This window comes from Heterodontus francisci, chromosome 27, assembly GCF_036365525.1.
Source record: "Heterodontus francisci isolate sHetFra1 chromosome 27, sHetFra1.hap1, whole genome shotgun sequence".
Lineage (NCBI taxonomy): Eukaryota > Metazoa > Chordata > Chondrichthyes > Heterodontiformes > Heterodontidae > Heterodontus > Heterodontus francisci.
In genome coordinates this window covers 32,224,469-32,252,118 of record NC_090397.1, presented here as the reverse complement: position 1 = coordinate 32,252,118, position 27,650 = coordinate 32,224,469, and the positions used below count along the sequence as shown (strand labels likewise).

The 27,650-nt window shown below is 40.7% G+C and overlaps 1 protein-coding gene across 5 annotated transcripts in view; it reads left to right on the top strand.

Moving 5' to 3' along the window:
* Nucleotides 1–27,650, top strand: part of celsr1a (cadherin EGF LAG seven-pass G-type receptor 1a) — a 403,243-nt gene that overhangs the window by 314,502 nt on the left and 61,091 nt on the right. For all 5 annotated transcript variants that reach the window (XM_068059123.1, XM_068059121.1, XM_068059120.1 and 2 more), the window contains exons 8-15: nucleotides 2,240–2,403; nucleotides 3,599–3,724; nucleotides 13,348–13,514; nucleotides 14,218–14,403; nucleotides 16,918–17,031; nucleotides 19,475–19,649; nucleotides 21,709–21,850; nucleotides 23,257–23,377. In XM_068059123.1, the coding sequence (XP_067915224.1) occupies nucleotides 2,240–2,403; nucleotides 3,599–3,724; nucleotides 13,348–13,514; nucleotides 14,218–14,403; nucleotides 16,918–17,031; nucleotides 19,475–19,649; nucleotides 21,709–21,850; nucleotides 23,257–23,377 (1,195 nt within the window). The remainder of the gene's footprint in view (nucleotides 1–2,239; nucleotides 2,404–3,598; nucleotides 3,725–13,347; nucleotides 13,515–14,217; nucleotides 14,404–16,917; nucleotides 17,032–19,474; nucleotides 19,650–21,708; nucleotides 21,851–23,256; nucleotides 23,378–27,650) is intronic.

Here is a 27,650-nt window from a genome sequence, read left to right as displayed (position 1 = left end):
CAGAACTTAGTGTAGAAAAAGAATTTAAATTTGTTTTTCTATTTGCCCATAGTTTGTGTCTTTACCAGTGGTCAGACTGAAGACCTTTTCCCAGTTCTGTCAGTGGTGCTGCATAACTAACGACACACAGAGATGTGTGCAGGACCAGCCCTTTTGACTCTCCTTCTGATTTCGCACCCCCACCAACCCCCCCCACCCGCAACCTTTTTGTGAGGCAATGCCTAACATCTGTTTGTTTACTTCCTGTCCTGGATAGTGAGGTCTAACCATAGTGATTTGAAAGGTTGAAGGCCCAGTGTGCAAGCTGACCCTGCAGGTCCTGCCCACACCTTCATCCCCTGATTTTTAGATTTATAGTTATTAAGGCGTTGATGAAGACTATGCTATATTCTTCAAAAAAAGCAAAATAAAACTTCTGTTTTTAATAAACTTGAGCAAAAGACCTCACCCACACCACTCACATGTTAAAGAGAATTGCTGGGGAGTACAAGAGCAGTTTCCTTTAGCTTTTTTGACAATTTTATACCCTCTTACCTTGCACATATGGATTCTTGCAGAATTACTATTTGACAGGAATCGAGGACACTCCAGTAGTTCACCCAAGTGGCCATTCTTCATGCATGAAGGGTGGCAGGCTTTTTAAATATAGAGAACATCAGAGTTGAACATGACCCTGTCCTTTCCCGATTACCATACATGCATCTCCCAGCTAGGGTGTTTGGATAACTGGATAGTGGTCAGGATTGGAGCCTTAGTCTACGTTAAACTTTCCTCCATCCTGGTCACTGAGGCCAGTTGTACCATTGCAGCCATTGCTGCGGCTGAGATCAGCTTACTCTGCACAGACCAGGAATCAAACCTGTGACCTTTTTGTCTCTTTCTGATGTAGTGCTGCACAAGGCAGGAGTACAAGAATATTACTCTATGGGTGGCATTCAGACTGGTTCCACTTTCCATTCGCACTATTTTCTCCGTCCCATGCCCACCTACCAAAACAACAGTATTTGGATAGTGCATTGCTAGAAGTGTAAGAACAGGAGTAGGCCATTTAGCCCTCGAGACTGTTCTGCCATTCAGTGAAATCATGGCTGATCTCTGACCTAATTCCATATACCAGCCTTTGCCTCATATCCCTTAATGCTTTGGGTTAACAAAAATCTGTCAATCTCAGATTTAAAATGAACATTGACCTAGTATCAACTATCATTTGAGGGATAAAGTTTCAAATTTTTACCATCCTTTGCATGTAGAGGTGTTTCTTAACTTCATTCCTGAAAAATGTGGCTGTAATATTGCGACTGTGTCCCCTAGTTCTGAACTCCCCAGCTATGGAGTTCTATCTACCCTATTAATTCTCCTTAAATCTTGAAAACTTTGATCAAATCACCCAGAAACTTTCTAAATTCCACAAGTGCATAGTTTATATAATCTCACCTATTAATTTAACCTTTGGTGTCTAGTGCGGAAATACAATGTGGAAAATGGAGGCTGATACAGCCAGAGCATAACAGCTTCTGTTAGTCTGTTAGAAAGTGAGCATTGTGATAGTGTAGCACCTTTCAGTATTTATCAACGGATGATAAAATGTTAGTTTGTGCCCTCTTCATGTTAACAAACAGTAACTTGTAGATACTGGAACTGTAATTGTCTATTATTTCTACCATTTTGAATAGCTGTAATTCAGTCTGTAAATGTTAGTTTAAAATATAAAGTAATATAATAAGTGCTGCACTGTTCTTTGAAATGGATTGACATTACTTGTGAAACTCCGTCTTCTAAGTATTTTTATTGCAAAATCTAAATTATACTATTGGCCTACAAAGAGAGAGGCTGGAGAGACCACAAACTGAGTTTTAATAAATATTCTGTTACAAGCTGATTGTAGCCCCTTTGTTATTCAATTCAACGTCTTTCAAATAAATTCTTTTTTTAAATAAATATTTGCTGTATATCTATTCCATGTATAATTGTAGAAAACCATGTTTACTCCTTGTGAAACTATACCTTTATTCCTTGTAGGCTAATGATGGATCTAGTTCTGCACCAAGTGTCCTTTCAGTTTCTGTCATCGTGCGTAATTGAAAGGAATATAACTATCATCCTAATCAAATGGCTATCTGTATTTTTTAAGCTCTCTACATTATTTATGCTTACGATCCTCTTTTGTTCCTTCCTTTAGCTGTGGCACTGACCCAAAGAGTTTGTGCTGAGGATAACAGTATCTGTTTGCCTTCTTTAGATCTTTGGATTTGACTGGTCCTTTACTGCTTGGAGGTGTCCCGAACCTGCCTGAAGACTTCCCTGTGCGCAATCGTGAATTTGTGGGATGTATGAGGAACTTGACTATCGACAGTAAGCAACTTGATATGGCTAGTTTTATAGCCAATAATGGTACACTTGCAGGTAAGTAACCTTGTACTATGTAGAAGTACTCATGCATCAGAATGAAATCATAAGTGGTAAGGAGAAACACGTCTAGCCAGTGAATGGGAGAAATGTACAGTGGTATGACTAATGATATTATTCCTGTTCTAATGGAGATGAGAGTGTAATTTCAACCTTTTAGATGGTTGTCAATCTTGATCACCGAATTATCTGTTGATGAGTAAATGGCTTATTTTTATGTTTATCTGTGTACATCATTTGAAATTTTTAATGATTTACCATCGTTACAGCCATCCAAAATAATGGCTTTGATTGCCTCCGGGTAGGGTTCAGTTGCCCACAGACGCAAGTTATAAATCTGAAATATTAGCAGAAGGAAAGTCAGGAGGAATGGTTTTACAACTCCAGAATAATAAACTTGTGTAAAACGATCCAAGAGAAGGGCTTTAAACTGAATAATGTAACTGGATTAAAGAGGCAAGTAGAAATATTTCTGAAGAGAGAGAAGGTTGAGGGATATGGTGACAAGGTCAGGTTTGAAATCAGTTGTCAATGAACAGGCTTGTTGGGCGAAATGGCCCTCTCATTTCTTGAACAAAATTATTGTTTCCTTTTGGGTCATGTACAATTGTCAACGCCTCAGAATCTTTCATTAATAGTAGTCTTAGAACAGCATGACAGGAAATGAATTTATTGGCTGAGCTGGTGTCTGCAAGGAAGGATGAGTTTATAAAAGGAAAACATGTTCACTCTGGAGCAGTATTCCATGGCCTTCACTATAGTTTGAGTATATTTAATTTAAGAATTGAACTGTTGTGGTATCTTTCCCTCTCTCTCAAACACTCCCTGGCATAGAAATCTGTCTTGGCCATAGTGTATAACATGGAGCTGAATATCGGTTGGTGCATATAACGGGTGAGCGATGTGATACTGCTCAAGACAAATATCTATTCCCATCTCTCTTGCCCCAAATATAAACTTTTGTTATTGCTGTTAATATAGTGTCATTTTCTATAACTTGAATGTAACCACAGTCACTTCCAATGTTCACTGAGAGGATCTTGCATTTAGAGAATGCTCCTCACATTGGAAAGATGTCTCGGAGAGGAGAAATAAATGGGCAGTAAGAAAGAGGGAAAGTCCAGGTAGAATGGAGTTACTGGCAGGACTGAAAGAGTGATGGTAAGTGTCCCCATCCTTTTCTTGGTTGCAGGTTGTGCAGCTAAAAAGAACTTCTGTGACATAAACATATGTCAAAATGGTGGACAGTGTGTGAACAAGTGGAATACATACAGCTGTGAATGTCCCTTGCGATTTGGTGGCAAGAACTGTGAGCAAGGTGAGTAATTTTACTCCACCAGGCATAAGAGGGAAAGGGCTTGCTTTAGCTTAATGAGAACCTAAACTCCGACCTGCCCTGATCCAGTGGCTATATCACTCTGCAAAATAAACAATATAAATATATTCCCCAAGTCTGAACTGATCCAGTGACTGTAGCACAAGTGAACTTGCCAATATACATGCAGGTCTGAGCTGATCCAGAGGCTGCCTGTGGCACCAGTGATTTGGCCAAGTTTCAACTGATTTAGTGACTGTGGCACCAGAGCATTGTTCAGCCTACAGGTAGGCTGAACAGATCCAGTGATGTCTGGCTGTAGTGCCAGTGAACTGGCCAGTTTACATACTGGCCTAAACTGATCCAGTGAATGTTTAGTTCAGCTGCACATCATTTCTTGTGTTTCTTTTTGCTACTAGTTTGTATTGCATATACACCTAATTCTAAACCACCCCCTGCCCTTCTACCCTGATAGTTTTAGTTACTTGGTGTGATTAGCGTACATATATGCAAAGGTTAAAATCTCTCCAAAAATGTATGGATATTTAAAGCACTTCCCAAAAAATCTGCATTTGTTAGGATATTTAATGAACTTCTTTGTAAAATGAGTCAGAACACTGCCAGGTTGGTCTTGCAAAAACAATAATTGCAAATGATATATAATCATGAATATGCAATCGCTGAGAATTCAATCTTTAATTTTAGTAACTTGCCCCTAAAATATAATTTACTTATCATTTAACTAAATAAATTGTACTCTTATAATGAACATATTCTCCACTTCATGCTTTTCTTCAATTGTGAGCTCATAAGATATTACTGGTAATTGGCCAATTTAAATCATTCATTCCAGTTCAGCTACTGGAGATGATCAGCTTCAGGGTCACAGTCCTTTCTGTAAGTTATGTTTCAACTTCAGGCCAGACACTTATCCTAAGGGAACAAAAAAAGATGAAGCAGCTGCTTTAGAGACTTTTTTGAAAGGGTAACAATTTTGTTAAAATGGCAGACAGGAATTTTGTATGAACACATTTATCAACTCTGTGAACCTATGTCAAGGATACATTGTGTGTGAGATGAGCTAATGGTTTACGAGGATTTACTGTTTCTGTGATTAGCTTCCTGGCAGTTTTTGTGACTGGCTTCCTGTGTCAGTGTCACTCAGTGCCCAGAGCTATCAACATTAGGGAAATATTAGGATTTCATTCTATGATCACAATGTGAGAGAGATTCCAGAATAATTTAAACAGTAAAGTTAATATTTCAGAGTGCGATATATTAAAATAACTTGCATTTTTACATTAAAGCATGTAACTTACTCCAACTCCATGCAACTGGATCTCATTAATGTGTCACTTGATTTTGTTACAAAATAAAGTGTTATTACTAAAATGTTCCACTATGTCTTTATGAACTTTATTACTGAATTACAGCCATAAAAACTTGTTAAATCAAAGAATATCCTGTTTAATGTAATAATATCTCTATGGTGTTGAAGTTGGAGTTACAAAATAAAGGAAGAGCAGAAGTTTCTTCCCCTTTCTGTGTTGATCTTGCTGTCTATTTTCTTTGACCTTGCCCAAGCTGATATGTTTCTCACTGCTTCAAATGATCCACAAGGCTGATGGTTGCTGAGATTTAAGGACAGGCAGCGGCACAGACACACAGTCGCTTCCTGTATATACTGAGAGTTTTAATGTGCCAATGTTTCCTCCAAATGAAGCCTTTTATTGGTCAAAATTTGGATTAAAGTTTACATGTAGTGTAATACAAAATACTTTTGGTTATGTTAGTTACTTAAAAAGGCTACTTAACTAATTACTTAAAAATAATTGTAATATTTAGTAGCATATTTTGGTGGATTGTTGTGTCAGGGAATGCAGCATCTTTCTTTTTTTGCTTCCAGTGCAGTACAAAGCACTTCCAGATCAACCATAGTGTAAATCAGATGCAAAGTAAGGGCCTCTATGTCCTTTATTTCCAATCTCAGAAGAGTACCTACTACTACACAATTCTGAAGTTCTTTCTTTCTCCTGCTATGGCCCCCATGTTTGCACAGAGACATGATTGCAGTGGTTATATCATGTTTGTCAGTGTCCTCCAGTGTTGACACTATTGGAGGATGTGGGAACTGTGGAAGGGCTCCTAATTTACACAAAACTGCTGGGTGCCCCATGCCTTAACGGAAGCATCTTAAAAATGCCCACCAGAGTCTGGCACCTTGCTTTTGTATAAGGGTAAGTGCTTGGTACACACCCTCTCCACTGGCTGCCTTCACCCTCTTACAAAGGAGACTAATAATTAAAATATTTGAAGAACTTCACACCTTTGAGCATCCAAGTTGTTTCCCTGGTTTGGTCCCACCATCTTCTCCCCTCATTGTAGGCTCCCTTGCATCCTGCAGGAAGTTAATAGTCTTCTTTACACTGGAAGCACCATCCTCTACCATTATGCTGGGTCCCACTGAGGCCAGGGAAGTGGGAGTACCCACATAGGTGGCTGAATTTTCAGTCACCCATGGGGGTGAGTTCAGGTGCGGGTGGGCCCAGGAAATCGCAGACACGGAAGGCATCACTGGTCCCCGATGCCTAAGGGACACGAAGTGATTTTCAAAGGGGGCCGGGGGGAGCCGGCAATTCCGACACCTCCAATTAACTCTTTGTGGAGCCCATTAGTCTGTGGAGCAACAATTCGGAATTTTCAAAACAAATAAACTAATTAGAAGCAGGAGTAGGCCACTCGGCCCTTCGAGCCTGCTTCGCCGTTCAATAAGTTCATGACTGAACTGATTACTCCACATTTCCACCAACCCCCGATAACCTTCCACCCCCTTGCTTATCAAGAATCTATCTCCCTCTGCCTTATTCAATATTCAAAGACTCTGCTTCCACCGCCTTTTGAGGAAGAGAATTCTAAAGACTCATGACCCTCTGCAAGAAAAGATTTCTCCTCATCTCTGTCTTAAATGGGTGACCCCTTATTTTTAAACAGTGATCCCTAGTTCTAGGTTCTCCCACAAGGGCAAACGTCCTTTCCACATCCACCCTATCAAGACCCCTCAGGATCTTGTGTTTCAATCAAATCGCCTCTTACTCTTCTAAATTCCAGTGGACAAGCCTAGCCTGTCCAATCTTTCCCTGTATGACAGCCTGGCCCTTCCAGGTATTAGTCTAGTAAACCTTCTCTGTACTGCCTCCATCGCATTTACATCCTTCCTTATATAAGGAGACCAGTACTGTACACAGTACTCCAGATGTGGCCTCACCAATGCCCTGTATAGCTGAAGCATAACCTCCCTATTTTTATATTCAATTCTCCTCGCGATAAACAATAACATTCTATTTGCTTTCCTAATTACGTGATGTACCTGCATACTAACTTTTTGCGATTCATGCACCAGATTCCTCTGCATCTCGGAGCTCTGCTGTCTTTCACCATTTTGATAATATGCTTCTTTTTTATTCTCCCTGCCAAAGTGGACGATTTCCCACTTTCCCACATTATACTCCATTTGCCATATCTTTGCACACTCACTTAACCTATCTATATCCCTTTGTAGCCCCCTTATGTCCCCTTCACAAGTTACTTTCCTACCGATCTTTGTGTCATCAGCAAATTTAGCAACCATACCTTCGGTCCGTTCATCTAAGTCATTTATGTAAATTGTAAAAAGTTGAGGCCTAGCACAGATCCCTGTGGCACACCACTCGTTACATCTTGCCGACCAGAAAGTGACCCATTTATGCCTACTCTCTGTTTCCTGTTAGCTAACCAATCTTCTATCCATGCCAATATGTTACTGCCTACACCATGAGCTTTTATTTTGTGCAATATCCTTTGATGTGGTGCCTTATCAAATGCCTTCTGGAAATCTAAGTAAAATACAACCCCCTTTATCCACAGAACATGTAACTCCCTCAAAGAACGGCAATAAATTGGTTGAACATGGTTTACCTTTCACAAAGCCATGGTGACTCTGCCTGATTACCTTGAATTTTTCTAAATGCCCTGTTATAACGTCTTTAAGAATAGCTTCTAACATTTTCCCAATGACAGATGTTAAGCTAACTGGCCTGCAATTTCCTGCTTTCTGTCTCTCTCCCTTTTTGAATAAAGGGAGATTGAGAAGCATGGGGAAAATGGAGGGTCTGGGACAAATTATGGCATAGCTGTCGAGAATACAGCAGGGAGCCATGACTGCATTGTGCAAAAGTTGTATAAAATGGGAGATTTAAACTTAGTTGCTCATGCAGTGGCACACAGTTGCAGTCGCTGGTGCTGAGAGGCTTGCCTTTGTGAGGATTGAGTTTTTGGACTCTTGAGAGGGTCATGAAGCTGCTGGCATCACTTGGGATCAGAGGTGGGTTGAGGAAGCTTTGGTAAACCATCGAGCAGCAGATGAAGCTGTTGAGCTGGGAGCAGGCTATTCTGACAATGGCGAGAGTAGCATCAGCAGATGCATCCTCCTGGGGAGGAGGAGGCCAAAGGAGCAGAGTGAGGTTCTAAAGGGGAAGAAGGCGCTACCCACAACTTCAGCTGCACTGCCCAAGAGTCAGCTACCCGCAAATGCAAGAATGCCAATGCCATAGGAGACTGTGCCTATCCAGGCAGTTGGTCTCTGACATTTGTGCTGTAGCCCACAATGACCTGAGACCTTGCAATTTGCCTTTAAAAATCGCTCGCCATCATGAGTTCCCAGCTCTAGCCCACACCCAACATCATTAATTGGGTGCCGCACTTGTCTCTGGGCCAATTAGGGCCTTTCATTTTAAAAACTGCATTGCATCGTTGACGGGGTGCAGGGTCGGGACTCGGAAATGATCCGGCTGTTGGATTCCCGACTCTGGATTGAAAATCTAGCCCAGAAAATCCATATTCTCTCTTGAGGAACTTCATTTGTGGCCAAAGAGGTATCCATGTCCTGCCCTATATCCTGGACCTTCTGCTGAACTCCCACTGAAGTTACAGTGGCAGTTTGGTGGAAGGCCTGTACTGTTTTGGGCCTACCTGTATCCCATTCTCCTGTTGTTCTGGTCTGATTTTGAACTCGGGTTCCAAGGATGGAAGGACTTTCTTAAAACTCACTGGGTGTTATTTTAAAGGGTGAAAACAGGTGCTAAATAGGTGCTGTGCAAAACACATGTCTGTTTGAAAGTCAGGTTTTAGCATCCAGTTTTGGAGCTAATCGATGCTTACTGAGATTTAAATGTGCCACGAGGTGCTAAAATTGACACCTGCAGGTTTCACACTCGAGCACTGATTAGAGACAATTTTTGTGGAGTGGTACATGTAAGCTCCATGCACCCCTCTTCCACTGAAGGGGTGGAGCGCGCTGACTGACATACAATAGAATGTTTCAACGTGGCTCAGAGCCTGAGGGAGAGGGTACACAGGTTCTTTTGGCATGGCACTGGAGGTCCTTATGGAGAAGGTCCAGAGGAAGAGGGATGTCCTGCACCCTTAGTGTGTTGGTGGAGCGGGGGGAGGGTTCTGAAGAAGTCCACCTCACCGTCCTTTCCCTCTCCCTTGTAACAGCTAGTGCTGTTCTGCCTGGCCTCATCCCTCCACCCTTTCCTCCTCTGGACCAGGGCAGTCTGCGAGCAAAGTCCCAATAACCAAGCACTTCCTTTCTTCCCTTTTAAGTTCTCCAATATGGTAGAGTAGCATAGCACTTACTCTCTTAAGGTGAAGTCTTCAGATAATTACTGGGAAAATATTGATAGAGTGTTGGTGAAGTCTTGAAAGTTTCCTGATGTGTCTCTAAAGTCCATTACAAACACAGTCTGTCTCCAGTAGTAAATGAACAGTGAAGGATGAGCATGGCTTTAAATAGCATCAGAAATCCTCAGCAATGACGTCTTTACTCCTGTTCAGCTGGTTGCTGTTAGGAAGCACTAGCCACCAAAATGGCTTGGCAGCCTCTTTAATTAGCACTAGCAGGCAATTTAATTGTCAATAAGAGCCTTAATAGATCTTGGAGCAGTAGTTCCTAGTGCACACTTCAACTTCAACAAGATGTCATCTTGCACTAAAGGCATGCTAAACCGCATTGTCGGTCAAAACCCCATCTTGGTCACCTCCGAGGCTCTTCAACGCCTTCAGTATATGGGTAAAATTCTGTCTTGCTGCAGCCCAGTCCGCTGTCCTAAGTATTAAAATTGTATAATGTGGAAATTTACCAAGAATAACCTATATAAGCAGAATATCTGCTTCCCTGCACACTAAGAACTTCATATTTCACAGATTACACTGCATAACCGAGTCTGGAGGTGATCTGACATGGATTTGACTTTAGAATCAAACTGGCTCAAAAACTCATCCAAGTAACCATTCTGATACAGCTTTTGACAATGTGAACAAATTTCTGGAGCAATACAAGAGTTGACCCTTGATTTTATCTGGAGGTTATGAGAAAATGTTGGTGGTGTGATTGACTCCACTGTTGTTGCTGTTACTGTCCAGCACGGTTCTGAAATTCAGATTCTCGAGTATAGTGAGTGGTGCACAAATGCCATTTCAGCCCTGAGTGCACTTACTAGCATCACCCTTCTGGGTAAAAATGTACAATCAGCATGGGCCCTATAACACTTTCTCCATAATGACAAGTATGAAATCTGAAAGGTCTGAATCTAAAACCAGATTAACATGATAATTAGTCTAGCACATGTTTCATTTGCCATTCTTTCTGTCTAATTATGTTGTTTATGCCTGTTACTGCTATACAAGATGCAAATTACTTAAATAGAGACCAATTATATCAAAGTACATCATCTGATAACATAGTGTCAACAAATTCTGTTTCCTTTATAGTTTCAGTAATAATTGATGTTATGACTGAATATTCTGAGTGACCTTGGCTGAATCATGACAGCTTTTCCTTTTTTTACCCCTTTATATTTTAAAATAATCTGTCTTTCAAATGAAGGAGAAAAGGCCAGTAAAACACTCTATGAACAAAAAGCTAGCATAAGTGGAACTGGCTGCTTTGGCCAAAAGGAGACATAGCATCACATCAGGTTTACCTGATTTAACCTGAACTGATTTCTCTCGACCACTGACTTGGATGGACCATTACTGCAGGACTGTTAATTGGGACCAGATGTAAGCACACTTGGGGATTGCCTGGGCACTCGCAACTGTTATAAAGCACTTCCGTTTTCGAGGGAGAAGAGAAATGTTTTCTTTTGCAAGAATCCCACTGTGGCAGACACCCAAAAAAGTCATCTGTCACTACTCTGAAGTGGATGGGTGGTCACAGGGGAGCTTTACTTGCTCTAAGCAGCTACTGTGCATTTTGACTTTAATTTATATATCTGTGGTTACAGCTGTAGTTACTACACAATGTCCATTTTTTTTTTAAAAAGAAGGAAGTTTCACCGTTGGTATCTCCCGTTGTCCCTGTAATCAGTACACATCCTACCATTCTTGCACAGTTCATGTGAGTCCATCAGTGTGTTACACTGATAGTACAGTGTTTAGAACCATAGAACCATTCAGCCCATCGTGTCCCTGCCAGCAGAAAAACTAGCTGCCCAATCTAATTCCACCTTCTAGTACCTGGTCCAAAGCCTTGCAGGTTACAGCACTTCAGGTGCATGTCCAGGTTATATTTTAAAAGAATTGAGGGTTTCTGCCTCCACGACCATTCCTGGCAGTGAATTCCAGATACCCGCCACCCTCTGTGTGAAAAGGTTTTTCCTCATGTCCCCTCTAATCCTTCTACCAATCACCTTAAATCTGTGCCCCCTGGTAGTTGACCTCTCTGCTAGGGGAAACAGGTCCATCCTGTCTACTCTATCTAGGCCCCTCATAATTTTGTACACCTTAATAAAGTCACTCCTCAGCTTCCTCTGTTCTAAGGAAAACAACCCGAGCCTATCCAATCTTTCCTCAAAGCTGCAATTTTCAAGCCCTGGCAACATCCTTGTAAATCTCCTCTGCACTCTCTCCAGAGCAACTATGTCCTTCCTGTAATGTGACGACAAGAACTGTACACAATACTCCAGCTTATACAGTTCCAGCATCGCGTCCCTGCTTTTGAATTCTATATCTCAGCCAATAAAGGATAGCATTCCATATGCCTTATTCACCACTTTATCTACCTGTCCTGCCACCTTTAGGGACCTGTGGACATGCACTCCAAGATCTCTCACTTTTTCTACCCCTCTTAATATCCTCCCATTTATTGTGTATTCCTTCGCTTTATTTGCCCTCCCAAAGTGCATTACCTCACACGTTTCCAGATTGAATTACATTTGCCACTTTTCCGCCCACTCAACCAAACCACTGATATCATTCTGGAGTCTACAGCCATCCTCTTCGCTATCAACAACACGACCAATTTTTGGTCATCAGCAAATTTCCTAATCATGCCTCCCACATTTGAGTCCAAATCATTAATATATACCACAAACAGCAAGGGACCCAACACTGAGCCCTGTGGAACGCCTCTGGAAACAGCTTTCTATTCACAAAAATATCCACCGACTACTACACTTTGCTTCCTGTCACTGAGCCAACTTTGGATCCAATCTGCCACATTTCCCTGTTCCCATGGGCTTTCATTATTCTGACCAGTCTGCCATGTGGAACCTTGTCAAATGCCTTACTAAAATCCATGTAGACCACATCCACTGCACTACCCTCATCAATCCTCCTTGTTACTTCCTCAAAGAATTTAATTAAGTTAGTAAGACATGGCCTTCCCTTAACAAATCCATGCTGACTATCCCTGATTAATCCGTGCCTTTCTAAGTGGCAGTTTATTCTGTCCCTCAGAAATTATTCTAATAATTTACCCACCACTGAGGTCAGACTGACTGGCCTATAATTATTTGGCCTATCCCTCACCCTTTTTAAACAATGGTATAACGTTCGCAGACCTCCAATCCTCTGGCACCTTGCCCATATCCAGTGAGGATACAGCTGTTATGCAGTCAGTGTGAGTGTCAACACCAAGGATTAAATAATGAGGACAGGTTGCGTAGACTAAGTTTGAATCCCCTTGAGTGTAGAAGATTAAGGACAGATCTAATTGAAGTGTTTGAGATCATTAAAAATTTGATAGGGTAGATAGAGAAAAACTATTTCTTCTTATGGGGGAGTTTCAGGACAAGGGGATATAACCTTAAAATTAGAGCTAGGCCTTTCAGGGGTGATGTCAGGAAGCAATTCTTCACACAAAGGATAGTGGAAATCAGGAATTCTCTTTCCCCCAAAAGCTGAGGCTATGTCAGTTGAAAATTTTGAAACTGAAATGGATAGGTTTTTACTATGTAAGTGTATTAAGCATTCTGGAACCAAGTTGGGTAAATGGATTTGCGATACAGATCACATATGATCTAATTGGATGACAGAACAGGCTTGAGGGGCTGAATGGTCTGCTCCTATTCCTATGTTCCTCTAGTTTTGCAACATATGCCCTATCATTTCATATCCTAACTTTATTAGACATAAAGGGTTCATTTGATACCAGAACTTTATTGCTTCAGTTTGTGTTTACAATTACAATAGAAGTAATTGAGCAATAATTCCATGTTGGAAAATTATATTTGTTCACCTTTATCGTGTTGTGCAGAAATCAAGTCACTTTATACTAATGGACATACTGTTATTTCTCTCTCCAGTAATGCCCAACTCCCAGCGTTTCAAGGGCAGTAGTCTGATCAGCTGGACTGACCTAGATATCACTATCTCTGTGCCCTGGTACATTGGCCTAATGTTCCGTACAAGAAAAGCCAATGGATTCCTTGTGCAGGCAAATGCCGGGACTTCCTCCAAAATTAACATTCAGGTGAGCATCTGTCCTTAAACACCATGCACTGGACAATATCACTGGCACTGCTGAATTCAAACAATGGGCTGCACTTTTTAGTGGTGTGTAGCAGTAATATTTCTGTATGCATTTCGCAGTGGAATGTTTTGCAGTTAATCCAATCATTATTTCTCATCCATTCTAGAAATAATTAAAAATTAAATGTGTGATTATTTGAGAATGTTTTTGTGTCGACAATGACTTTCTTTATCCAGATTGGAATGCTTTCCAGTCGAATGAAATGAATTAGTTGATATTTTAGACCATTGAATAAAATGTTCTTTCAAAAAATAAACTGACCCATTAGCTTTGGGAACAAGGTCTGGGTCTCAGCCCTCGAAGGTTGTGAGTTGGGTTATTCTGACATCATCATCTATTAAACAAGATACTATGCAGCTGGCAGTAACTGCAATAATCTCTAGAAAAAAAAAAGCTCTAAAACTTTTACTGACCTCTCTAGCACTAAGCAGCTGTAAAATTATCAGTGGATTTCCTTGGTATTTTTCATGAGCTAGCGGGTTTCTGTGTTTCTGTTTACTGTGTGCATTGACAAGTATAAATTGGCTTCATGGTTACATTTCCTGGTGTGGTGTACATTCAAACTTGAAATAGTCTAAGTGTCTTTCTTTTAGTGTGGGCATTGTGAATAATTCTGGTACTTTTGCTGTTCCATCTCTGGCAGATAACTGACAGTAACCTACAGTTTGAAGTGCACAACAGACATGGGTTAAAAGCCAAACTAAGACTGACTCAGACACGGGTCAGTGATGGAGACTGGCATCATTTACTGATTGAGATAAAAAGTATTAAGGATGGCAAGGACATCAAATACCTGGCTGTCCTGTCTTTGGATTATGGAATGTACCAGGTAACTCACACGAGGGAGATTTCTGCATTTCTTAGCAGTCTCCAGTGATCAGATTGAAATGGTTTAATTGTACCATTGCATTCAAAACTGGAAATATTACTGAACACTGAGCATCTCCTCCTCCAGTTCATAGGATTTGCTTTGGAGTCCCCTGTGAATGGTTTTGTACAGCTCCAAATGGATAGTCACTTTGATTTCTGTACTTCTATTTGGTAACTTTTCCAGGTACTTCAAAAAACCAAAATAGAAACAATAAAACTGATTATAGCTTCTCTTCATGTGGCAAATTGTGAGATCCCACTTGTGGTACAGAACCTCATTACATCGCAGGTGCCAGAGAGAGGGCTACAACACTGTAGCACTAATTCTCCCACCTTCATGCATCACAGGACGGCGCAGTGGTTAGCATCGCAGCCTCACAGCTTCAGAATCCCGGGTTCGGTTCTGGGTACTGCCTGTGCTGGGTTTGCAAGTTCTCCCTGCGACCATGTGGGTTTCCGCCGGGTTCTCCGGTTTCCTCCCACAGCCAAAGACTTGCAGGTTGATAGGTAAATTGGCCATTGTAAATTTCCCCTAGTGTAGGTAGGTGGTAGGAGAATTGAGGGAAGGTGGGGATGTGGTAGGGGATATGGGGTTAATGCAGGATTAGTATAAATGGGTGGTTGATGGTCGGCACAGACGCGGTGGGCAGAAGGGCCTGCTTCAGTGCTGTATGATTCTATGACTATCACAGACGACAAATCAGCCGTGGAACCTCACAATTGTAACCCCACAGTTTTGCCACATATCTGGAGGTTTAATTATAATGTTTATATTTCACATTTCATTATAATGTTTCATAACTTACTATTATCCCACATTGCTTTCTGTTCTGAATTCTTTCTCTCCTTGTTGGTTTTCTTTTTTGACTGCTTTCTTCTTGATATTTTTCTAACTCCTTCACTGGGTATTCTTCCCTCCTTTTTTGTTTACATTCTTTTTCCTGTCTCGAGAAGTGGAAATGGTGAAAACAACACTCGTGTGACATGTTCAGCTATAGTCCCAGAGTAGTGACTTGGGTGGCCAAAATGCCTCAGAGGAGATTGCACCTGCATTTGTTGTCCCTTCACAGTTCCTGCTTTCTCACCTAAATGTTGCTGTGATTTCCGACCCTTTTCCCACATACTTCCAAAGAATACCCATGATGTCGAACCCAGAAGGAATAATCAAGAAAAGTATCAGTATGGAGGCGAAAGACACAAAAATTGAGTCCGACCTTGCAAAACCAACAAATACAGGGAGCAAAATGTAGGAAAAGGAACATGTAGGTATCAAAAAAGTTCCAGAAGCCGACCTGTCACCTTTAAAAAGCCGGCAACCTGTGATTGCTGTTTTTATGGGTGATGCCCAAACTTCAAATGGGATTTTAATAAGATAGTGCAGCTTCATTATTTGGCCTCATAATGTGTCAATAATTCAGCCAAATCCTCAGGATATTCTGATCTCTAAGCTCAGCATCTGAGGCCCCATCAGCAAAACTAACCTTTGTAGATCAGGACCAAAACTCTAAAAGTCTTGGTAGCCGGATCCATTAACTGGGAATGTACAGCATTGGGAAATACAGTGGGATTTATAAGATAATTTCCAAGATTGTTTGTCTCTTGTGTGAACATAACATAAGAAATAGGAGCAGGAGTAGGCCATTCAGCCCCTCATGCCTGCAGTGTCAATCAGTAAGATCATGGCTGATCTGATTGTGGCCTTAACTCCACTTAAATGGGAGACCCTTATTTTGAAACGGTTCCTCCTAGTTCTAGATTCCCGACGAGAAACAACCTGTTAACATCTACCCTGTCAAGCCCCCTCGGAATCTTATACCATGTGATTCCAATCGAGCCATTCACTTTAAAAATGCTATAGCACTGTTTATACTCTCAGCTGCACAAATTCAAAACCAATCCAAAGATCCTCCTTTAGAATGCCTGGTCGTTCTGATAGTGAAACTGACCAACAGAATAGAACTTGCTCCATAATAAGGGATTTTGATCATGATTTATAGTTTCTTATGTAATAAAGGAAATATTCCTACTGGAAATATTCCTACAAACTGCATTTTGGGGAAGGGTTGTGAAAATTAGACAAAATGAATTAATCTAAGAAGGAACCTCCTGGCAAGTGATAATAACCCTGCAGTTTAAATAGTAATCCTGTATTACACTGAACAATCTGCTGCTTGCAAATTTAAAGTGATTGCTAAGTAAGCCTAATGGTGAGTGTCAATAGCTGCATTCGATTATTATGCAAAACATTTTCACTAGAGGTGCTGCTAAGCCACTTGAGACTAAAATTAAGGTTGACAATATCAGAGGATGAACATCCAAAGCATTTGTATAAGAATCTTTTTTCCATTCATTTATCAGTTTAATTGTCCGTTAACAAAACACAGGAATGCCATATGAATGTATTAAACATTCGTCAACTAATATCTGCAGAAGTAATTTTGAAGCTTTAATCTTTGACTGTGTATCATTGCAGGGCAATGTAGAAATTGGGAATGAATTACCAGGATTAAAATTGAGAAGTATCTTTGTTGGCCACCTCCCTGAAGATGTGGGCACAAAGCAGCAAGGGTTCTATGGCTGTATGCAGGTAGGAAGCGAAGGATCACCTGTGGGCCATTCTTTTCCTTTACTGTGGAGACTTGTATTTTTACATGCAACCTAGTTATTTTCATTCAGACATGAAGTTATGGATTTTCCACTGATGCTCCACTAGGGCACCTCTCAAGCTGCATTGGACTTGTACCCAGGACAAAGATGTGCTCCAGACCCTGATCGATCTGTTGGCTGGATCATTTAAATATCAGAGGCTGGTTCCCTCGGCCTCTTTCAGGAAATTGTGCTGGACTGCGGAAAGAGTTTGGCTGCAGCAAGCAATGCATTATTGCATGAGCAATTACACAGACCCTGGCATCAAACTCAAATTCTGAGCCCCTCTACCACCATTAGAACCTGCATTCTTGGGACTATCAGGTGGTTCTTTCATCCAGCATTGTAAAGATAGAAATCCCTGTAACACATCAAAGAACATATTTTCTAATTTGCATTGTGTTACTCTATGCCTGCCCATATAAGGTTGGGTGTATTCTCTGCTGCTGGGGCCCCAGGAGTGAAAAATGAGGTGGATGAACAGCAAAGTCAGGATGTGGTGGAGCAAGTTCCCAAGCAATGTTACATTTCCATGCTTCAAGATTTGCCCAAAAAAAGGCAGCAATTGGAAAATCCAGGCCTCTAACTCTTTAATTTATCTAAAAAATGCTTAGGCCGCACAAGCATGTTTGTGAGAAGGTGTTCCTGAGGGTGTGTATCATGTCTTACAATTTGCTAACTGTTTTCACTGTCTCACTGAATGTTCCATATGTCACTTTTTTAAATTTTAATTTATAAATTCCTCATTTTCTGCATTTGGATTGTGCAGTTTTGTCAATGTAATGACATGTCCTGTATTTTATATTATATATATTATGAATTTTATTTTAAAATTAAAATAACTGTAGTAAATTTTGCCTGCAATATCTTAAACATGCACGGTGGGCTTAGGGGTTGTCACTGTGGTCTCACTGAAATTCACTTCACTTTTGAAACTTGCTGTCTTGGACAGAGGTGTAAGTCCTGTTTATGGAAGCATTTCTATTTGTTCTCCTCTAAATTCTGTAACAAGTCTATGAAATTATCATTAATCTGATTTGAACTTCCTGTGAAACTGCCATTTTGTATTTACTTTGTTTTTGGTCAGAATCCCTCTTTTATTTTTCAAGCATTTTCCTTTTCTCCTTGCTTCACTCTGCCTGTGCTGTGAAAACTCCCTTAGTTCAGAGGGCAAATGGCCAGTTACCTCCAAGTGACTTAATTGCCCAACATTGAGACTAAGCAATGGAAACTGTGTAGCAGTTTCTTCCCTCTAATTGAAGATGCTCCCCCCACCACCAGCACAAATGTCCCTCCTACAGTATGTCTGAGATCAGTAACTCACTGCACTGAGGATTACGGGCAGCTGTCTGTGTCTCTGCAATCTAGCCTAGATTTACATTTGGGAGTTGCACTTGGGTGTTGGTGTCATTCTATCAGAAAGTGGTGGAAAATTGCTTGGAACCTTTCTGGGCACTCTGTCACCTCCACTTCTGGAAAGTCTCACCAGAAAACGATGGGATGGTCTACGTGCACTCGGATGCAGCAACAACAACAAGCTATATTTATGAAGCACCTTTAACAATAAAACATCCCAAGGCGCTTCACAGGAGCATTATAAAACAAAATATAGCAGTGAGCCACTTCAGGAGATAATAGGGCAGATGATCAAAAGCTTGGTCAAAGAGGTAGGTTTTTAACGAGTGTCTTGAAAGCAAGAAATTGATTAGAGAGGTGGAGCGGTGTAGGGAGGGAATTCCAGAGCTCAAGGCAATGCCACTAAAGGTGGAGCAATTAAAATTGGGGATGCTCAAGAGGCCAAAATTAAATAAATGCAGATATCTTGGAGGGTTGTGGGCTGGAGGAGATTACAGAGATAGGGAGGGAAGAGGCCATGGAGGGATTTGAAAACAAGGGTGAGAATTTTAAAATCAAGACATTGCTTGACTGGAAATCAATGTAGGTCAACGAGCACAGGAGTGATTGGAAACAAGACTTTGTGTGAGTTAAGACATGGGCAGCAGAGTTTTGGATGACTTCGAGTTTACAGAGGGTAGAATGTTAAAGACCAACCTAGAGTGTGTTGGAATAGTCAAGTCTATTGTAAATGAAACCTTTCTCTTTAATTGCGAGAAGAACGGAGTGGAAGGTGGAAGAGTTTTTCTATCTGTAGGTTAACACTGAGTTTGTTGGATGCTTATGATTCCTCTGGCACCAAGTTTGTTTACACTTCATTTCCATTGATGAATTGTCCTGTTTTGGTTTGTAAAGCTCTAATCAGAGTGTCTCTCAAATGTGAAGCCTCCTCAGTACTACATTGGTAATGCAGTGAGGATGTTTTCTTTGGAGTAGCTGGGGTGCATGTTAACCTATTTAAAAAAATTCGTTTTTGCTCTCTGTAATAGGGCCTACGAATGGGTGATACTTCAACAAGTATAGCCACTCTGAGCATGGATCGGGCTGTAACATTTCGAGTAGAGAATGGTTGTGATGTTCCAGATCCATGTGATTCAACTTCCTGTCCCATGCACAGCTACTGCAGTGATGACTGGGACAGCTACTCCTGTGTCTGTGAACCAGGTAACTATATCTGAAATGTTCACTTAGCACAGTGCACTGTTTGGTTACTAATGAAAATTGCCATTGTTGATTCAATTCTGATTTTGTTTGGAAAGATATTTGACCCTCTCACTTGAAACTTCTAACTTAAATGTTATTTCTGAGAATTGCTTCATCTATTAATTACCAGTAATTGTTTTTTAGTTTCTGTATCCTTTACTGAATGTCATACAGTTGGGGGATACAATAGTTATAAGAACAAAGGAAACTCTGGAATTAAGTGCTAAGAATATTTTAAAAAATGGTTGCTTTTTGTTTTAATTTCATTTTCTAAATATTCTTATTTGTCGGGCTATCCATTGAGCTTTGCATTGATTGCATGGTTAATGCCTGAGTGTGGGAAAATAAACAAGAGCTAGGAGATGAGCTGGGAGATTGAAAGAGTAGGATTGGAAATTTGAAGGAATGGAGCTGAAAGGCTGAGAAACATGGAACTGAGAGATTAAACGGTTAGAACGGAGAGATTGAAGGTGTACAGCTCTGATTGAGAAGTACATAGCTGGGAGATTGCAGAGATATAGTTGAGTGACCCTCGGGGATGCATTTAGGAAGTTGAAGGCATAACTAGACTTTTGAAAAAAAAACTTACATTTACCCCTGTCAATGTCTGTGTTGCACACATAAATATGTTAGTCATTTTCCACAAGCTAAGATCCTCAAACAGGAGAATTTGTTAGATGTTAAGGTATAAATTGTATTGATTACATGGGTCAATACTTGCAGAGAAAGATAGGGAAGGTCACAGTCAACAACGATCTCACATAAATCGATAACTGCTAATAACGATGGGGACTAAAGTTGACTAAGGAATAATATTGAAGCTAAGCAAGTTGGGCAGATAAGAATCCAGATTTATTAAGAATAATTGTCCCATGTTAATGTGACTTATTTGATCCATCTGACAGGTGAATCCATTTGAATGGCATGAATGATACTTAATAGCAAAGTATTGAAGCATCTGATAAAAATTCAATGGAGAAAAAACAAATTTTGAAAAAAGTATGTCTAAGATCCTTGGAACTGAGGGAATTTTGCACTGAACTGGGAGGGCCTGGAGTCATTTCATTTTCGATTAAGTTTGGGTTAGCGGACATATCGGACCTAGGATAACTACCACTTCATCAACTCTGGCAGGTTTTTTTTGTACAGTTTAGTGCATATAACAAGGAACCATGGCCCATTTTTACAGTGGTAATGACAGTGGAACTGTTAGTATAGCTGTCAATGATTCTGTGCTTCTCCAGAGAATACGCTGCTGATATCACCCCAAAATACTATCAATTAGAAATCATTTATTTGATGAGAACTTCCACTCATGTGCTTAGTCTCACTGTAAAAAAAAAACCTTGAAAAAAATTACACCTTGTTGAATGAGGTGTAACTGGGTTTTCCATGGTGTACTCAGTTCATAATTGCTACTAAAAAGCCTCATTGTCCTGAAAGAGTAATTTTATATTTATTGAATGTCACATTTCTCCATTATTATCAGGAATTACACATACATTTAAAATATGTTTTTTTAAATGTTTGGTTATGATATTTTTGTTTCTACCTTCAACCTATGTGTATGTCCCAATCATTTATTTCACTTTCTGTAAAATTTAAAATTAAAAGTGAAGTAATTCAGTTGTTTTTACTTCCTGGTTTGCTGTCTATGAGAACATTTCAATTTGGCTGCTTACCCAACTTGTTGGCATCACTGCTGCTAGACACCTGGAGATCCCTTAGATAGATTCAAGCTGACATCAGAAAAGAGGAAGTCCACACCACAGAAATTGCTAGATCTTTATGGACTGCGCCCTTCGAGGTCAGCAGCAAGCACCTTTGCTTCACCACTGACCAGAAAATTCAACCCAAAGTCTTCTGCTTTTGTTGATGTGTTGAGGCTTTATGGACCCTATTGTCATTCAACTTCAGAATACCATTGAATATCATTTGGTGCATAACAGACCCTGGAAAAAGAAGGGGTAGTGCAAGTGCATGTTAAACTGAGGCTAATTGTCTTCAATTCCTTTAACAGGGTTCTTTGGGAAAAATTGTGTGGACGTCTGCAGATTGAATCCATGTGAACACGTTTCTAGCTGTGTTCATAATCCAAGCTCCTCACATGGCTACACATGTGACTGTGGAGAAAACTACTATGGCCACTACTGTGAAAACAAGTAAGAATTAACTAAACAAGTTGACAAGACTTGCTGATATATTGGAATTGTTTTCTGGCCAAGTGATGCCATGGTGTGATTGTGCCAGAGCACATTTACCTCATGAACAAATACAACGTTTGTGTAGCAACCAAACAGCCAGGCATTGTTTGGTATAATTCACAACATTTTGGAAAATCTGTTTAATTTTGACTTTGCTGGCATTCACAAAGAACTGAATAAATATTGTCTAAGAAAGGGATTGATAGTTATAAAGATAGACCTAGGTGATTAAATGCTTTGTGGAACACAATGGTTCCTGGGATTGTGGATAATTTGTCTTTGGAATACTTCACTGTTGTAAGTGCAACTTGTAAGGTTATTCTTGTTTGGGGTTCAATTGAACACCTTCGGAGGGGGGAGGTTGGAGAGCTTTATTTTGGAGATTCACCTGCTTCCACGTGGAGGTTAATTGAGTTGCACAGAGTCCATTGTAAAGCAGAAGGTCCATGATCTGTGGAGTTGGTGGGTCAAATGCTCTTTGCTGCTTCCATACTTTTCATTCATACATTGTTTTTAAAAATTGCCAAACTGCCTGTATCTGTTAACAGTGTGGATTGGATAAGAAATAATCTGAGGGGATGAGGATAAAAGCAAAATACTGCGGATGCTGGAAATCTGAAACAAAAACAAGAAATGCTGGATTCACTCAGCAGGTCTGGCAGCATCTGTAGAAAGAGAAGCAGAGTTAACGTTTCGGGTCAGTGACCCTTCTTCGGAACTGACAAATATTAGAAAAGTCACAGATTATAAACAAGTGAGGTGGGGGTTGGGCAAGAGATAACAAAGGAGAAGGTGCAGATTGGACCAGGCCACATAGCTGACCAAAAGGTCACAGAGCAAAGGCAAACAATATGTTAATGGTGTGTTGAAAGACAAAGCATTAGTACAGATTAGGTGTGAATATACTGAATATAGAACATCAGCAAGTGCAAACCTGAAGAAAAACAACCTGAAAAAAACAGTGGGTAAGCAAACTGAACAAACTAAGATGAAATGAAATAAATGCAAAAAATGTAAAAAGGAATGCAAAAAAAAGGAAGAAAAAATAACTAAAAATGACTAAAAATGAAAGTAAAGTGGGGGGCTGTCATGCTCTGAAATTATTGAACTCAATGTTCAGTCCGGCAGGCTGTAGTGTGCCTAATCGGTAGATGAGATGCTGTTCCTCGAGCTTGCGTTGAGGGGATGAGGAGGTGGATTTGGCTTTCATTATTAAATAAAACCATCCTGAGATTTAGGGGTGGGGGCGGGTGGAGTCACAATCGTTCAAAGTATTTATCATATTTCGGTTCAGAAAAAGAGGCATGGTTTCAAAATTAGTGACTACTGCGATTTTAAAGGCATGTTCTGCTTCTTCTTCCCAGAATTGACCTGCCGTGTCCAAGGGGAAGGTGGGGGAATCCCATCTGTGGGCCTTGTAACTGTGATACCGACAAGGGCTTCGACCCTGACTGTAACAAAACCACTGGGGAATGCAGGTGCAAGGTGAGGAAACACTATCTGACCAGAGCTCCTTGTACAGAAACTTCTGCAGGAAATGCATTTTTGAAAAATGATTTGCGATCAATAGAAGCTTTAAGGGCTTATTAACCACTCGATTTTTCTTCTGTTTCCCCCATATTTACATATGTTTTCATTGAAATAATGCATGGGCATGGTTCATTTTGTTTCTGATTCTCAGTGAATGCCACTATTTGTGTGAGTGATTTGTTGCGACAAAACATTTTGCAATGATTTCCTGTAAATTTCTACATGTGACCATGTAGTTATATGGGTAGAACTTAAAAACAAAAAGGAGGCAATCACTTTGCTGGGAGTGTACTACAGGCCTCCAAACAGTCAGGGAGAGATAGAGGAGCAGATATGTAGGCAAATCTCAGAGCTGTAAAAATAATAGGGTAATAATAGTAGTGGATTTCAACTTCCCCAATGTTAACTAGGATAGTCTTAGTGCAAAAGGCTTAAAGGGGGCGGAATTCATAAAGTGCATCCAAGAGAGCTTTTTGAGCCAGCACGTTGAAAGTCCGACAAGAGAAGGGACAATACTGGACCTAATCTTCGTGAATGAAGCCGAACAAGTGGTAGAAGTGTCAGTGGGGGAGCATTTCAGGGATAGTGACCAGAACTCTAAGATTTAAGCTAGTTATGGAACAGGACAAAGATGGACCGGAAATAAAGGTACTGAATTGGGGGAAGGTCAATTTCAATATGATAAAACAGGATCTGGCCACAGTGGACTGGGAGCAGTTACTTGTACAAGAATCTACATCAGACCAGTGGGAGTCATTCAAAAAGGAAATAGTGAGAGTTCAGGGCCAGTATGTTCCTGTAAAGGTGAAGGGTAGGACCAACAAGTCCAGGGAACCCTGGCTGTCAAGGGATATAGAGGATTGGATAAGGAGAAAAAAAGGAGGCTCATGGCAGATTCAGAGGGTTGAAAACAACAGAGGCCCTAGGGCAGTATAGAAAGTGTAGGGGAGTACTTAAAAAAGTAATTAGGAGAGCAAAGAGGGGGCATGAAAAAGCACTGGCGGGCAAGATAAAGGACAATCCCCAGCCGTTTTATAAGAATACTAAGAGCAAGAGGATAACCAGGGAAAGAGTAGGGTCCTTTAGGGACCAAAGTGGCAATCTGTGTGTGGAGCCAGAGTGCGTAGATGAGTTTTTAAATGATTACTTTTCATCTGCATTGAAAAGGAGGAGGTATTAGCGGTTTAAGCAGGCTTAAAAGTGGATAAATCCCCAGACCCAAATGAGATGTATCCCAGGCTGCAATGTGAGGCAAGGGAGGAGATTGCAGAGGCTCTGACACAAATTTTCAAATCCTCTCTGGCCACAGAAGTGGTGCCAAAGGACTGGAGGACAGTGAATGTGGTATCATTATTCAAGAAGGGTAGTAGGGATAAACCAGGTAATTATAGGCCAGTGAGTCTAACATCAGTGATAGGGAAACTATTGGAAAAAAATTTCTGAGGGACAAGATTAATCTCCACTTGGAGAGGCAGGGATTAATCAAGGATAGTCAGCATGGCTTTGTCAAGGGGAAATCATGTTTAACAAATTTGATTGAATTTTTCAAGGAGGTGACTAGGTGTGTAGATTTTTTAAAAATTAATTCATGGGATGTGGGCAACGCTGGCCAGGCCAGCATTTATTGCCCATCCCTAATTGCCCTTGAGAAGGCGGTGGTGAGGTGAGATGAGGGTAAAGCAGTTGATGTAGTCTGCATGGACTTCAGTAAGGCTTTTGATAAGATCCTGCATGGGAGATTGATCAAGAAAGTAAGAGCCCATGGAATCCAGGGCAATTTGACAAATTGGATCCAAAATTGGCTTAGTGGCAGGAGGCAGAGGGTGATGGTCGAGGGTTGTTTTTGCGATTGGAAGCCTGTGACCATTGGTGTACTGCAAGGATCAGTGCTGGCACCCTTGCAGTTTGTCGTGTACATTAAAGATTTAGACGTGAATATCGGGGGTATGATCAGTAAGTTTACAGATGACACAAAAATTGGTGGTGTCGTAAATAGTGAGGAGGAAAACCTTAGATTACAGGACGATATAGATGGGCTGGTAAGATGGGCGGAGCAGTGGCAAATGGAATTTTATCCTGAGAAGTGTGAGGTGATGCATTTTGGGAGGACTAACAAGGCAAGGGATTATACAATGGATGGTAGGACCCTAGGAAGTACACAAGGTCAGAGGGACCTTGATGTACTTGCCCATAGATCACTGAAGGCAGCAGCACAGGTAGATAAGGTGATTAGGAAGGCATATGAGATACTTGCCTTTATTAGCCAAGGCATAGAATATAAGAGCAGGGAGGTTATGATGGAGCTGTGTAAAATGCTAGTTAGGCCACAGCTGGAGTACTGTGTACAGTTCTGGTCACCACACTATACGAAGGATGTGATTGCACTGGAGAGGGTGCAGAGGAGATTCACCAGGTTGTTGCCTGGGCTGGAGCATTTCAGCTATGAAGAGAAGACTGGATAGGCTAGGGTTATTTTCCTTAGAGCAGAGAAGGCTGAGGGGGTCCTGATTGAGCTATACAAAATTATGAGGGTCATAGATAGGAAGAAACATTTTCCCTTAGCGGAGGGGTCAATAACCAGGGGGCATAAATTTAAGGTAAGGGGCAGGAGGTTTAGAGGGGATTTGAGGTGGGTGGTTGGAATCTGGAACACACTGCCTGAAGGGGTGGTAGAGGCAGGAACACTCACAACATTTAAGAAGTATTTAAATGAGCACTTGAAACGCCATAACATACAAGGCTACGGGCCAAGTGCTGGAAAATGGGATTAGAATAGATAGGTGCTTGATGGCCGGTACGGACATGATGGGCCGAAGGGAGTGTTTCTGTGCTGTATAATTCTATGACTCTATGATTTGCTGCTTACATACAGTATTGGAATTCAACATGAAATCTTTCGGCAATCAAAATGATGCTTTTGGAGGAATAAATTACTTGCCCCAACTATGATGTAACTTGTTTACATGAAGATAATCAAAATGTTAGCATTAAGATGGTTACCATGGTGCTCGTAAATTTGATCAATGAATTTATGGTTAATGCCATATATGGCTGAATATTTCCATAGACGTAAACCTTGTTTAAACCCAACCATCTTTTCTCTATCGTCGAAGTGCCATTTGTTATCTTGAGCTCCTTCATTACAATGGATAATTCTGTGACAGAAGAAACTTGATGTTTAGCAATGTCCTTCAACAGAACCATTCTGATATGTATTTGAATAATAAAAACAAGTAGTTTCTGAAGTTCTCTGAAAACATTCTTACCTTCATGACAAGTGCTTTGAAATATGAATGTTTGTTCCATTTCTGAATGCCTTGAATAAGCAGACTACTTTCACTTTATTATTGTTTGCTGAATTATGATTGTCTTGCCTGTGAGGAGCAGCAGGTGCTGTTGCCATTATTGTGTTCACAGTTTTCCTCCACAACCAGCTGACAAAAATAAAAACATTAATTCAAACCAGTTAACCAAGCTCACTTTTCTCCATTTGTGAAACTGCACACTTAAACCCACTCATGAGAACTGTCATTCTTTGAATTCTGCTGTACTGCTGTTATGTTTTCAGCCTAACTAATTTAAAAGGTTTTGGGCTTTATTGATATCAGAAGCACTGATCTATCGCAAATATTACTGTCCATTTATAGTCAATGGGAGGAAAACCAGCACAGTGTGAAACTGCTATTGTCTTCAATGCTAATAGTTTTGATAGCATCGATGTTGGTGCAAAGTCTATATTGGAGCCTGGATTTGACTATTTCTGCTCTCCGACCCCAGCATCAGTCCTCGGAAGCAAGGATACAAATAAGGTGTGGGGGGGTGGGGGGCGGTGTTCTGTGCTGTGATGGTAATTAGGAAGGCAGGAAAGTGTACCAAGAATGCCATCCCCTGACAGATAATCTCCAACAAGGAAAGGTAATTGTTGTTTGGTGTTGGAAGGATTCAGCACTTTACCTGTAGGTGCTCCATGCATCTGATTTTCCTGAAATAAATGACAAAATAGTTGTCAATGTGCCAACTGAAGCAAGGCAAATTTTAGTATGCGGAATAGCTCTCATTAGTGCAATGGCCAAAAGGAAAAATAACTAGTCTGTATAAAGCCGCAATTAGTGACAGATTGACAGTGTAAAGAGCACCAGGGAGGAATGAAACTCATTGGCCTCAATATTATCACCCCACAACTTGCAGGAGGATGTTGAAGGTGGGAGTTAAACCTTAAAAAAAAAAG